The sequence below is a fragment of the Montipora capricornis genome, chromosome 13, assembly GCF_036669925.1.
Source record: "Montipora capricornis isolate CH-2021 chromosome 13, ASM3666992v2, whole genome shotgun sequence".
Lineage (NCBI taxonomy): Eukaryota > Metazoa > Cnidaria > Anthozoa > Scleractinia > Acroporidae > Montipora > Montipora capricornis.
In genome coordinates, this window is record NC_090895.1 from 29766650 (window position 1) to 29779910 (window position 13261).

Here is a 13261-nt window from a genome sequence, read left to right on the forward strand (position 1 = left end):
ATAACTTTTTTGAAAAGTCATGACAAACTATTTTCAGTCCCTTGTCATCATGTAGGCAAAACTTTGGCGTTGTTCATGAGTTGTTAATTATCTCTAAATCACTTCTCCCCTTTGTATTTGCGCTTGAGTGCACTCTGCATTCGTGAAAATGGTCAAATCATTTCTTTTTCATTACTTTGTTTTGCGAATTAAGAAAGTGAAACTCACGAGTTCCCAAGAATGATAATTCCGTGTCACGCCAGACCCAGCCTGCAATATATTATGACACAATTTCTTGGACCAGATAAACAATACAATTTAGCGCTCTGAATTGGCATATGTTATTGCTTCTCTTTTTTTGTTTTCGATAATACATTTGAATTCATAATTATAATATCATTGCAGGAATCCCGGCATAAGCAAGAAAGACAGAAAGAAGTGAAGACTTTGAAAGAAGAAATGTTGCGATGCAAACTTTAATTGTGTGAAGGCCATTTTTACCGATTGTACATTGCAATGTGGGTTTCGAATTTGAACACTGAACGCGCCAAATCATTGTCCGGAAATTATTGAGGAATACTGATTGAATACTTTATCTACTTCAGTGCGTTTTTAACAATTGCATGGGCTGTGGTTTGGAGGAGTTTTGCTTCAATTAATTTCATATTTTGCACAGTGCGGCTGTTTCAGTTGACTGTATTTGCAAATTTCTGAATTCGTCTCAAGTAGATGCAAATTTCCTGACTGAATCTCCAATCTCAGATCCTGTCCCGGCTTCGCTGGTTGGAGGCAACAATCTTGTTATTATCACATTTTAATAACATCGTTGGCTTGCTATTCGTTTACATTGACGAGTCACGAAACTTTCCTTAATTTAAACTTCGAGAAAGAAGACTATAAATTTAACTGAGACTTGTGAAGTGCGGTGAACATGATCTAAAGATGTCGAGATTACTCAAGCGAAAAGATAAAGAAGAAGAAGTCGAGGATGAAGATCGAAAGAAAATCTTACCAAGTCTGAATTTACCGAGCATTGACAGAAAAAAACTGAGAAGGTCCTTGAGATGCGTCAAATGGATTCAGAAAAAAATCCAGAAGAGAGGGGCTGCTTTCCCACTGTTTATGATTTTGCTCAACGCTGTCTATCTTACCCTTGGAGGTCTAATTTTCATGGTCGTTGAAAGGCAACCAAAAGTTGTTGTAAATACGACGCAAGAATTGGTGGAAATTTTCGATGTTTTGAAGGTAAGGTTGCTTGCTGCGAGACAGACAAACGCGCGCCCACACTTTTCGATTTTGACATTATTTTACACGGAATTGGATTAGTTTTGATCAACCGATCTACTATTACTAGCTCAATGTGACGATCTTGGACACAATTCAAAACTTATGAAAGTTTTCGATCATTCATTATTTAGCACACTCTTGAATACTGAAAGGAAATACAACAAAACCGGACGCATTATTTGACATAACTGAGATGTGACTGTTATTTAGGAGGTTCGCTTTTTAAAAAGGGTATTTCTAGTTGACGAATGGATTCGTTTACTTTCATGCTAATTTCAACTCGTGGTGTACGCCAGACAAGATTATAGATTTTTGGAGAAGAAATTCTATTGATCAAATGAGAGTTTGGTGTCATGTATCTTTAATGAGGTATCCACTAAAACGGTTCTAATCTTCTAAAAAGAATGTTCAATTCTTCAGTGTGTATCGCCTATAAACTGGAATCTCAGTTTAGATAATTCCTCAGATGAATAAAATGGAAGAAATCCTTAGCTCGGGATGGAGGAATGGAAGAGCTTAGAGTTTACAACATAGTTGACCAGGGAAATTGTTTTGATTAAGGAACGCTCCCGGGTATTTTTAAGTGTGCAAATCAGTTAATTCCCTTACTGAGAGATCATATTAGAGTCTCGCACCAGGTGAAGGGTGTATTTCATACAGTATCCCATCTCGATTAGCAAGTGTTTCGCTGCCTAAAGCATCTTTGCGCTTGATTCTACCCCGCCATGAGAAATCTCAGAGATTTTCTCACTTGATTTCAATCTATATGCAAATTTGTTCAAACCACAAGGAAAATCAGCCAGTTTCTATGACAAGAAATCATTTCAGTTTTCGCTTTAGATCATTGGATACCGTTTCATCTCCGGAATTTTCAACAAAGCAAACATGGTATTTATAGTATCAGTACGTTTTTTGGTTCTTCGTGAAGGAAACTGTTTTGGTGTTTTCATTAATCCACACATCATCATCAATATTGAACAGTTTGAACTTATCCAAAGAGCAACCGCATTCGATATATGAAGTTATATATAGTGACTGTAATAAACCACTCGGCATTCATCTAGTCTGCTTTGAACAAATATATGAAGCTCGAGCGGTGACTAGACTGGTCACGTTTTAGTTTCTTCCACATGATTGTCCTAAAAAAGAAACAAAGGAAATTAAAAGCACTTTAATAACTGTTCTGTGATTTTAAAGACACGAAAAGTATTGTGCATAATTTGTACACATGAAAGTGTACGCCCAATCCTAATCATTGTACATATTGCAAGGAAGTTTTGCCTTTTGTAAGAAAATAATCTGGAAATCCGTCTAAGATTTAAACAATGGTTAGGTCTGAGCATGGTTTTGTTATTTGATTATCTTTCTTAAGTCATAAAACTACGTGATTTTGTGCCGCAAGCACGTCATTGTAGATTGTGAATGAATGTACCACGTTCAACATTTTGTATTCAACGTTATTTTAAAGGGGAAAGAAAATATTATTTCCCAATTTTCTTTCCCAGTCTAACTCGAACGTCTCAGTATTGAGCATTTCATTGTAATTTTTCATAGAGATGGGGATAGAAAAAATTTTAGAAGAAAACGTTTCATACAATAGTTTCGGTTGGATCTTTTCAACATAGAGATTTCTCCTCTAAGATGAAATGAAAATCTTTCGAAATCTACATAGTAAATGTTAATACAAAGTTAAGAGAATTTCAATATAAAATACTTCATAGAATTTGTTATACAAACATTACGCTCTCCAATTTTGGTTTAGCCGACTCCCCTTTATGTTATTTCTGCAATAAAGAACTGTAGAGACATTAGAGCACTTCCTTTTTTGCTGTAGTATAGTAAGGTTGGCAACTTTGGAATGAGTTAAACATTCTTCTCTAATCGCAAAGTTAATCTCTGAACACTTCCATAGTAAAGATATTTTATTTGGGCTTTTTTGCTGCAGATAATGACTACATTATACTGGAGAGCAAAAACCTTATTTTTCGCTCGAAGTTTCGTACTATTGGCCTATTAGTATCAAAAGTACAAAACAGCGAACGAAATCGAGCATCTCATTGCGAGGAAAAATAACAAATTCCACTTTCATAATGAAAAATGGGATCACTTCTTACCAGTAATGGAGCATGAGCCATCACCTCCATCTCCCAACTTAAACTAATATTGTAGTATTGTACGTAATATGTTGACTGGAAGTATGTATAGTGCGTATAGTTTGGATGTGTAATGCAGTTTGAATTAAATAAAAAACGTTCAACATTTTAATATTTAGAAACAACCACAAGGCTATATTTTTTTATAAAATTGACATTTTTTTTGCATGGAGAGGTCGCCCTTGGGAATTTGTTAGACAACGAATTAAACCAGATAAGTCTCGTCTCAATATCAATATCTTGCGGACGAGCTCCTCAGGGATTGAACGTTTTGTCAAAAGGGTGAGGATCGGCCAGGAGGGGGGGGGGGGGGGGGTGGGTAGTGGCATACCAGTATACCCGAAAAAAATTCGACAAAATACCCTAAAATACCCAAAATTAATGGAAGCATTGTATACTCAAAGAAAGTGATATACCAAATACCCGATTTAAAAACCCCCTGTATACCGTATACCCAAAAAGCCTGACCGACCCTGAAAGGTAGAATTGAGCGGAGTGTGTGTCAGTATTAACGACCTCTGAATTTTATTCATTTTCTTCATTCAACAGAATTCTGATTTAGGAAATAGATCATTACCAATTGCTCTCAACAGTTTGGAGTTAGTACGGGACCTCTCGTCCGATGACTTGGGGAAACTTGACGGCGTTCTTGCCCAAATAAGCAATGAACGGGTTGCGGCATCGAAAGCGGAATGGAATCTTTATAATTCCATTTTTTTTTGCATGACAGTGACTACGACAATAGGTAAGTCATATTCATTTTCAATGTTTTGTAATTCAGAGGTAAAATCTCAGGTAATGACCTCAAAGATATGCGACAAATTGATTCTGAATTGGTGTATTCTTCTTTATTGTCATAGTCTCCAAATGTTTGTTACTCTTTTCCTCGGCTGAATCTGTTAGAATCTGTAACTTATTCCCCAACCCTGAATCACCGGAATCTTTTAAAACAGCCGCCTTGCTGGCACTCAAGCAATTGCATATCATCAAGATACCTATGCATCTCCGTTGCATCGAAACTGACCCGCCTTCATTAATTGCCAAAAACCTATCCAAGATTTAAGGTTATGCTGTCAACTGATTGCATTTGTCAAAACTTAACCTATTTTCATCCCAGTTGCTTGTTTCATATGAATGATTAAAAAAACTTAGAATCCGCCGTAAAGAGTACGTCAAACAGTTACATTTCGGTGATTCTCACAGAAAAAAACTATTACAGATGCCGGCAACACTGTCACAAAAGCCATGCATAAGGAATATCATGGTTAAATATGTTATCGTGTGCTTATTGATTTAGTGATTCATGTATTTACAGATCTAATACAATGTCCTTAAGTAATTAAGTCATATCAATGTACCATGACCCTGACCTTGAGCCTATAAACTGCCACCTCTCTCAGACCGTCTATAATAAGATTAGAGTTATCGCCAAATATTACCATTCATTGAGCTAATCAACGCACAATGTCTCCCTTACGTCACCTACGCACAAATCAATCTTAGACTAGCAAAAACCTAGAGACTATGAATTTAAAATCTCTGATGACCAGGCCTGAGTCGGAAACTATTACTCAAAGTAGCATGCCAGCTGTTCGTTCTTTGTTATTGTTGATTACAAAACATGTGGAACATGAAGTTTCCCTTGAATTTCAGCCATCTGATTGTCTGTAATATTATTTTTAAAAATGGCTTTTTACTCGTGCACACTACTTTTTTTCAGGATACGGATACTTGGCCCCTGTGACAGTATGGGGTCGCGTAATTTGCGTCATTTACGCCTTGTTAGGTATACCGCTGACTTTGGCACTCCTCGCTATCGTTGGTAAAATCTTGGGTGATTACACCAACGACGCATGCGCTTGGATGTTAAAGTGGTACAGAAAAGTGCACAAATCGTACGAATATGAACGAACGTAAGTTAAAAATATCCGAGAAGGTGATTTGAAGGTACTTATTACATTATTGAAGTCTGTCTTTTGGCTTTACCACAGAAATAGGCCATCCTCTTCAAAGCGAGTCTAAGCGCGAAGTTTTTCTGACTTATGAAAATTAGTTTTCATTCATATTTAAAGTAAAAATAATTACCATCACAAAAACTTCGCACAAAAAACTTTGTTTTCGAAGAGGAGACAGACATGAACTCGAAAATAGTCTAATACGAAATAACGGATGAAGGGATTTATTTTTAAATGACGACTCGAACGTAATCGGAAAATATCCGAATGCTCCAAAGCAGGAGCCGAAGTTATGAGTTTCCGCTTACATGTTTGGATGCTCTACCTGACTGAGCTACGGGAGACTCTTGGGAGCAGGGTTATTGAACTGGGCTCAGGTGGTATATGTCCTACACACTGCCGCGACAGAGATGTCGAATGGTGGCACTGTCGCACAAGTAGGAGAAAAGATAACGAGTTTTCGGCCATGGAAATGAATGAGGAAATTTATCGTAAGAGTAATGAAGAAGATGGCAAACATTCACCATTGCAAATGAATGGAACCTTTCCTTCGGTGCAGTGATTCGAATATACTCAGAAAGATTCTGGGTGCTTCTTTGCAGGATTCGAATCTACAACCTACCGTTTACCAATGCAATTATAGATTTTTCAAGGTGTAATGCGCCTGTGGGGAAGATGATAAGATAGTTTCTTGGCTAAGAGCGAAAGGACATCTGAAAATCAGAATCCTAGGCAGCATTTGAACATGCGACCTCCGTAACACCGATCGGATCCTCTAGTTGATAGACCCATTGAGCTACAACAACACATGGGGGCTTGGCCATTTATCTCGAAGCCTGGTTAGCGCTAACCGTTGGTTAAGAGATAAAAAAAACCTATAGGTTTCCATGGTATTTAACGCTAGTTAGCGCTAACCACGCTTAGTCGAGCAACCTTGACCTGGAATCCAAATGGTGTTCCTCTGGTTCACAGGCCTTACATTGAAGACCATTGAAGAAGACTCGTGCGAGCTAGGCTACTAACTGAGAAAATTTATTTTCTAAAATAACGTTGCACCATCGTGACGAAGTTCAAAATGAAGTTATTAATCGAACTTAATTGAAATCCTTTTTAGTGTTCAGGAAGGAGATCCTGGTCAAGTGGACGCCCCACTGTGGATGGGTCTTTTAATACACGTAATATTTACCACTTCAGTGGCAAGCGTTTTTTGCTGGAGCGAAGGCTGGGATTTTGGTACCTCGCTATATTTTCAGTATGTTACTTACCTTACAATTGGATTTGGAGATGTGGTACCGGAAAAAGAACAGGTAACATCAGAGTGTTATTTTTTTGGTTTGGTACTTCTATAGAGTGTTTTCACGTGACGTTACTGCGGCCATGTTGGTATCTCGAACTGATCCTCTGGGAATCAAGCTCTATTATCATGCAAACACTTTCTTTTGTTTCGGTGCAAAAACACGGTTACTGATCACGTGAGTGAAAACACTCTATAGTTTTCTGCATAATGTTGCTAATTTTGATTTGTACGTTTATCTGTCTGTCTGTTCGTCTGTTTGTCTGACTGTCTATCTCAAGTTTAGTGCTCTGAAATAATGCTTGTAAATGTTAGTTGGGTTTTAGCTGCTATGCAACTGAGTGAGTTTTAGTTTCTTTTTTCGCCTCCTAGCTTGTCTTCTTAAACGTGTTCTTGATCTTCTTTGGCCTTTCCGTGCTATCCATTACACTGAGTATGATTGCCTCAAACCTTCATCACCAAATGCAGAAAGCTGCGTTCATTGAGAAACTTCAGGAAACCGAAATGTCAGACTCTTCCTTAGTTAGCTCGGCAACAGGGATTGGTGACGAGGAAAACGACAATATCAACGGTAACAAAGGTAGGAGAGGACCTGGTGACGACAGTGGAATGACCAACAAGGACACAAATGGTGGCAAATCTTACGGGAGCACGGAGAATAGCCCATAAAAATTAGTATCACAATTTAATTTGACTAACTGTCAAGATTATTATGTTTAAAGATGTATCTTTTGGAAATAAGTCAAAGCTCAGTTGAACTTGTACTTAGTGTTTAATTTTGCCAAGCCACCATATGAACTACAATTTGAAATGTTAAAGTTACCAGCCTCTTAAATTTCTCATTGGTTGTAAGTATAGTAAGAAGATCAATTAACATATCTGTGAAAGTGCTGCTTTTACAAAGATTGGCTCCACTGTTTTTAAATTTTGTTTTCGAGCAAGGGTGGAAAGAAACGCCGGGAAATGTGGGATTATTAACTGTGGGATTTCCGTTCCACTTCACTTCCTCGCGACAAAATCAAGCAAGATTGGATACTCTTTACTCTCCTCTTCTTAACTGGGTACTGTATCATCTGATCAAAGTCTCTCACTAGTAAAAGAAAGACCTGGGGTGCTTTCCATTATGCCTGACCATCAGGTCGGAGACCAGTGGAACTAACCAAGGAAAATTGGAACGACATTTTTCATCAAAAGTCAATTTCCAACCGAACGGACGCGTTCCATTTACGTTTCGACGAAGTTTTTGTTACATCACAGAGAAATGGGACTGGAAAAGAGAATTTTTGATCAAAAATAAGACACAAACAGCAGTGATAAACATATTGAGCTTGTTCATTTTGATTATGACTTGACGTTTCGTATGTGCTCTACATACATTTTCAAAAGTAACCGTTGAAAGTTAAAACAGCTATTTATATATAACAAAGAGGATGAGGGGACTGGAACCTAGATTAAGCAAATACTTAACAGTAAAATATATAATAATAATGATAATAATAAAAACAGAAAAGATTAATAAAGCATCAGCTTTTCACTTCCGACGTTGACGTTGAAAGCTGGCTCAAGTTCTTGAATAAAGAAGGTCTCTTTTATTTTACAATGATAGTCTGTTTTGCCCTTCGCTAAAATATCAAAATGATCCCACTTGATGTTATGTCCTTGACAAGCCCACTGGACATAACATCAAGTGGGATCATTTTGATATTTTAGCGAAGGGCAAAACAGACTATCATTGTAAAATAAAAGAGACCTTCTTTATTCAAGAACTTGAGCCAGCTTTCAACGTCAACGTCGGAAGTGAAAAGCTGATGCTTTATTAATCTTTTCTGTTTTTATTATTATCATTATTATTATATATTTTACTGTTAAGTATTTGCTTAATCTAGGTTCCAGTCCCCTCATCCTCTTTGTTATATATAAATAGCTGTTTTAACTTTCAACGGTTACTTTTGAAAATGTATGTAGAGCACATACGAAACGTCAAGTCATAATCAAAATGAACAAGCTCAACATGTTTATCACTGCTGTTTGTGTCTTATTTTTGATCAAACTACGATGGCCCAAGAACAAGAAAATTTTTGTTAATGGAACGGCACGTTTCGGTCAGGCCAGACCGACCGGTCAAAGAGGACCACCTCAGTCCAGAGGTGGTCCCAAATATTCCGGTCGGACCGAACCGAAACGGACCTTTCCATTTGACTTCAGCCCGAAATTTCCGGAAATTTTGCCTGAATGACAAGCACCCTTGGAGTTTCAATGAAAGGCGGTTGAAGCCGGATACTGGTCAGCGGAATACAGCCGCGCATAGGTGAAGCAAACGGTAAATCCAGTACATTTACTATAAAATAAAATAACAATCGGTTACACACGCACACTAGTGACACACACACACACACACACATTGTGTGGGTGCCCTGTGGTCTAAACCCAGGAGTTACCTCTATGGAATAAAAGAGGTCTGAGAAAGACACCCATTGGCAGTCACCTGACAAACAACAGTCCTTGGCAGTCACGGCCGTCAGTCCTTTTCAGAACAATTTTAACCCAGACGATCCAATTCCTCTATCGAGGTAAAAGCTTGTAGGTGGTTTACACGTTGCGTCTTTGCCGCCATGTTAGATGACATCAACAATAGATCTCTCATTAGCTTCTTCTGTTCGTCATCAAGAATTTGTAAATCTAAGAGGCCTTTTTTGTGTCTGAAGACATTGATCGCAACCCTCTCCAATACAAAATGTTTCGAGTTATCACTAGAAGGGCGATCATGAATAGTACTTTCAATTGTGTTGAAAAATACTGATTAAAACGTTGTGATGTCAGTAGTTAAAAGTACTATAAACTTTTATGTGTGCTTGTAAGAGGTATCATTTATATTAGATGATTGTTTCCTCCACTAAAATTTTATTGTGGTGAATCAGTTTCGCCCAACGTTTTCGGTTTCAAGTCGTCCATATCGAATCAATCTCTCGATATGCCTTGAGTGTTCGTTGGCTATGGCTACCGATATTTTTACAATATATTTTAATGTGTTCTTGTATTTTTTTTCTTTTGTCTATTTTCTTTTGAGATATTTATGAACATGTATATCAATGAAGCACTCGGACAAATGAACGATTGTGAATATTTATTTTTGTACCTGGTTGATTGGTAAGCGCTGTAAAAACACAAAATACCTGTTAAATTTGCTGTGTTTAACAATAAACAAATCACAAATGTATATTAAAATCCCATCTCACGGTTTCAACTTCTTATGATAGGTACAGGTGTACATTTCAAAGAAAACTATTAAACTGTAAATCTCCAGTTGGGAAATTCTTCTGGCTAATCAGTGGTATTTGCCGTTAAAGTATGTGTGATAAATGACATTGGGCTCTTTTCTGCAAGAAACAATGAACAAATAATTCTGACGTTTCGAGAATTACTGATTGCAACACTTCGAGCTCCCCTACTCAGTGTCCCCTCCCCCATAATGCCGTCTCCCTATCTCAACCCCCCCCCCCCCTCATTAACTGTGGGGTGTTTCTGCGCAAGGAAGGGGAAAAGTTAGTCGCTCAAAGTTACGTTTAACTCCAGCACTTTATTTTCTAAACTGAACAATAAAACTAAACTCTCCGTCAAAGATGAAAATATTTTGTTTATTGTACTGAGCGTATTTGTTGTTGCTCCTTCGATATGGAGCACGGATAGTTTCGTTTTCTCCACTAAATAGTTGGCTGAGACACCTTTATATACACCATTCTGTACATCACAGAAATATGGGCTTAAACACTACTTCTCTTTTACGGCAATAAATATTATGGTACATGTTAATAATAACAATTCTCCCTGCATTCCTTGTTCTTTCATCTTGTCAAACAATGTTCTCCTTGACAAGATTACAACAAAGAGTAAAATGTTCAGCGGAAATTTATTACAGATTTTCGGACGAAGTTACATTTTGTGCTCTTGTCTTGCTTTTGCCTGTCCGATTACTTCCGCATCAGTTGTCACGGTCACGGTCACGGTCACGCCGTTTCCGTGACTCAATCCTCGTTGTGTTACATCCGGTGTGAAAGAAGAGCAAGAAAAATAGCGTTCGTTTAATCTTTGGGGAAACTCTTCTTACTGCTGGTAAAAATCGCGTTCACTTCCTCATTCCTGTTCATTTTCCTGTAATATCAATGCTTCTGTTTCATTTTCCAAATCACCCGTCTGTGAACCTGCACAATAAATTATCAGGAGAAATTCAGTCTCAGCAATACTGACATTTCACGTCCTTAACTAATCTTTATCTAGAATTTGATTTGCTTCATCACTTAATTTTGATCGAATGGCGAAATTGCACAAAATTACTGTTTACAAAAAAACTCAAAGGCAAATATTTTGTTCCAGACCTTTCGAATATTTTCGACTCATTTCATGATCAGTTCGAAACCTTTTTTAGAAACTGAAAATTCATACGGGTCATGAGATTTAATCTATCTTGAGTCTATCCTTAAATGGATTTGAAAGTGGACACAAAAGTAAGCGGATCAGAAAAAAAAAAACAGCTTCGAGTTTCGTAACATAATAAGGAGTTGTATTGGCCTTCAACAAACCACTTGCGAGAACTTAAAAATGCAATGAAAACTCAAAAAGCTGCTTATTTGTATTTGTACTTTTTTACTCTTATGGCGATTTAAATCATGGGCTATTTTATCATTAGAACCTGGTTTTTTTTTTTTACCTGAACGTTTTGGGATGTGGTAGAAATCAGGAGGCTGAAATGGCGTCGGTCCACTCAACAAGCAAGCAATAGAAAATACAATTGCTTGTAATCTTTCCGTGTCAGATTTGTCTGCAAGAAGCTCCTCAATCTTTGGATCCAAGAAACCTTTCATGTTTGGTGGAATGAAGAACTTTTTCGTTACGTTTGAAAAATCGGCAAGAAAACGTTGTCTTAATCTCTGTTGCTCAGTCTGCGACAAAAGAATAACCACGCAGACATTTATAAGCTCCAAAATTTTAATGTGAGTCTAAAAAAGGATATTAGTTGAGAGTCTTAGCATGCAAGTACTTACAGGAAGTCATCAGCCCTTACAAACCCCAACTTCACCTCTCGCCCACGCCAGTCCGTTCGAGCTCCGGTAACCGAATTTGGAAGTGGACACTTGGTGGTCTTGGTGCCGTATATCAGGCTTACAAAGCTAGTATCCTGACAAGAAAAGCTCATTGGCCAACTTATTCTGACATCATTCATTTTCGAAAGACCTTTTTAGGGTCAAAATGCTGACAAAATGACCCAAAAAGTAAAAGGGTGACTGAGGCACGTGATCACGCCAGATTTTCTTTAAGATTTGTCTCATGCAAGCAAATATGCAGAGCGAAATAATACAATTTATAAAGAAGGCATTTTTGTTCATAGTTTAACTAAAATTCCCTATTTGGCCTCCTAGTATTTAGCTTGATTGGCCACAATTTAATTTCTTTATAGGAAAAAGTCACAGTTCTCAGTGATGAGACAAGGGTGATTTTCATTTTGTAACAAGGTCAGATGACTCAAATGTAGGCGGCCGGAGCATTTCCTAACAACTATACATGCGGTCTATACAAAGTGAATTAAAAGTACCATTTCTCCTGAGATATGCTTTTCACGGAACCGATGATTCAATGGTGAAGGGATTTTCCCATTTCGGATTTTGGCCGGTTGGCCACAATTCACGTGGGCGAGGGGTATATTATGTAGTTACTTGCGCTGTGTCACTATGGAGTATTCAAACTGAAGAATCCAGAAATGTCGCATGAATTTAACTCACGGAAGGAACTCGTCATATTTATGAAGAAGTTTCAAAATAATAATTTAATGTATTTAGCCTTTTTTTTTTTACTTCTGCTCAACACGAATTTGTTAAATAAACTCATAAATAGCGTGACTCATTCGTAACGTTTATTTTCTTTAAATTGCAATGAAGTTTTCTCGAAAGACCTGGTCGCGGCTTTGGAATAAATAAGTTCAAATGTTATGTTCCGGTTGCTTTTGTTTTGCGGTGTACCTTTCTGGTTGGCAACACAAAACCGAAAATAAAGTTTTCTTTTCCTAGACACCTACGTAATGTCACGCTTTTCGGTGCTAGAATGTTCGCAACTTAAAAGCACTCAACCCTTGTTTCCAGGGCCGTTGAGAGAAGGAGACCCTGGGAACGAGGTTGCGTGCGCTATTCTGGTTACTCACGGTCAACGTCTGCTTTGTAAAGAGAGACATATGAATGGCTTGAAAATCAAATGTCGAGACCCTTCATTGAACATTGATTGTTCAAGAGGATTTTCACTTTTGAAGCCATTTTTACGAAACAGTTTACTGCTGTCGTTGCAGTGTTGGAGTGTGCGGGTAGAGTCAGCGGTATTTTTTTGACCAGATGCGCTCGAAATTCGCTGAGCAGGCGGCTTTGTTTTCGTTTTAACCAGTGTTTTAACCTTTAAGATCTTTAAATGTAAGCAGTCGTTTTAAGCCAGATGTGATGGATAGGATCGAACTAGTCCAAAAAATAGTGGTGGATGGTATCTACTCTATTGATTTGTGTGTGGTTCGTTGTCATTTGAAAACCGTTAAGCGTTCAGTTAAATACATAATTTAA

The 13261-nt window shown here is 37.7% G+C and overlaps 2 protein-coding genes and 1 long non-coding RNA gene across 4 annotated transcripts in view; 2 read left to right on the forward strand and 1 right to left on the reverse strand.

Annotated features, from left to right (window-relative positions):
* Positions 1 to 279: 279 nt before the first annotated feature.
* On the forward strand, positions 280 to 7571 carry LOC138029150 (TWiK family of potassium channels protein 18-like). Its single transcript, XM_068876854.1, has 5 exons — positions 280 to 1224; positions 3969 to 4164; positions 5140 to 5332; positions 6489 to 6681; positions 7041 to 7571. Exons 1-5 carry the CDS (start codon positions 922 to 924, stop codon positions 7335 to 7337), a joined length of 1182 nt encoding a protein of 393 aa, XP_068732955.1. The 5' UTR covers positions 280 to 921; the 3' UTR covers positions 7338 to 7571.
* A 2654-nt stretch (positions 7572 to 10225) lies between these two features.
* LOC138029035 (uncharacterized) lies at positions 10226 to 11821 on the reverse strand. The gene is made up of 3 exons (XR_011127798.1): positions 11708 to 11821; positions 11374 to 11605; positions 10226 to 10867 (listed from the first exon to the last, which is right to left on the reverse strand). It is a non-coding gene; the product is annotated as an uncharacterized lncRNA (long non-coding RNA).
* Positions 11822 to 13060: 1239 nt separating this feature from the next.
* LOC138028800 (DNA excision repair protein ERCC-5-like) overlaps positions 13061 to 13261 on the forward strand; it is a 14475-nt gene continuing 14274 nt past the window's right edge. The window contains exon 1 of one of the 2 annotated variants that reach the window (XM_068876420.1): positions 13061 to 13261. This exon is cut by the window's right edge and continues 94 nt beyond it. The gene's annotated coding sequence lies outside the window, so the exon portion shown is untranslated. The other variant, XM_068876419.1, reaches the window with a different exon arrangement.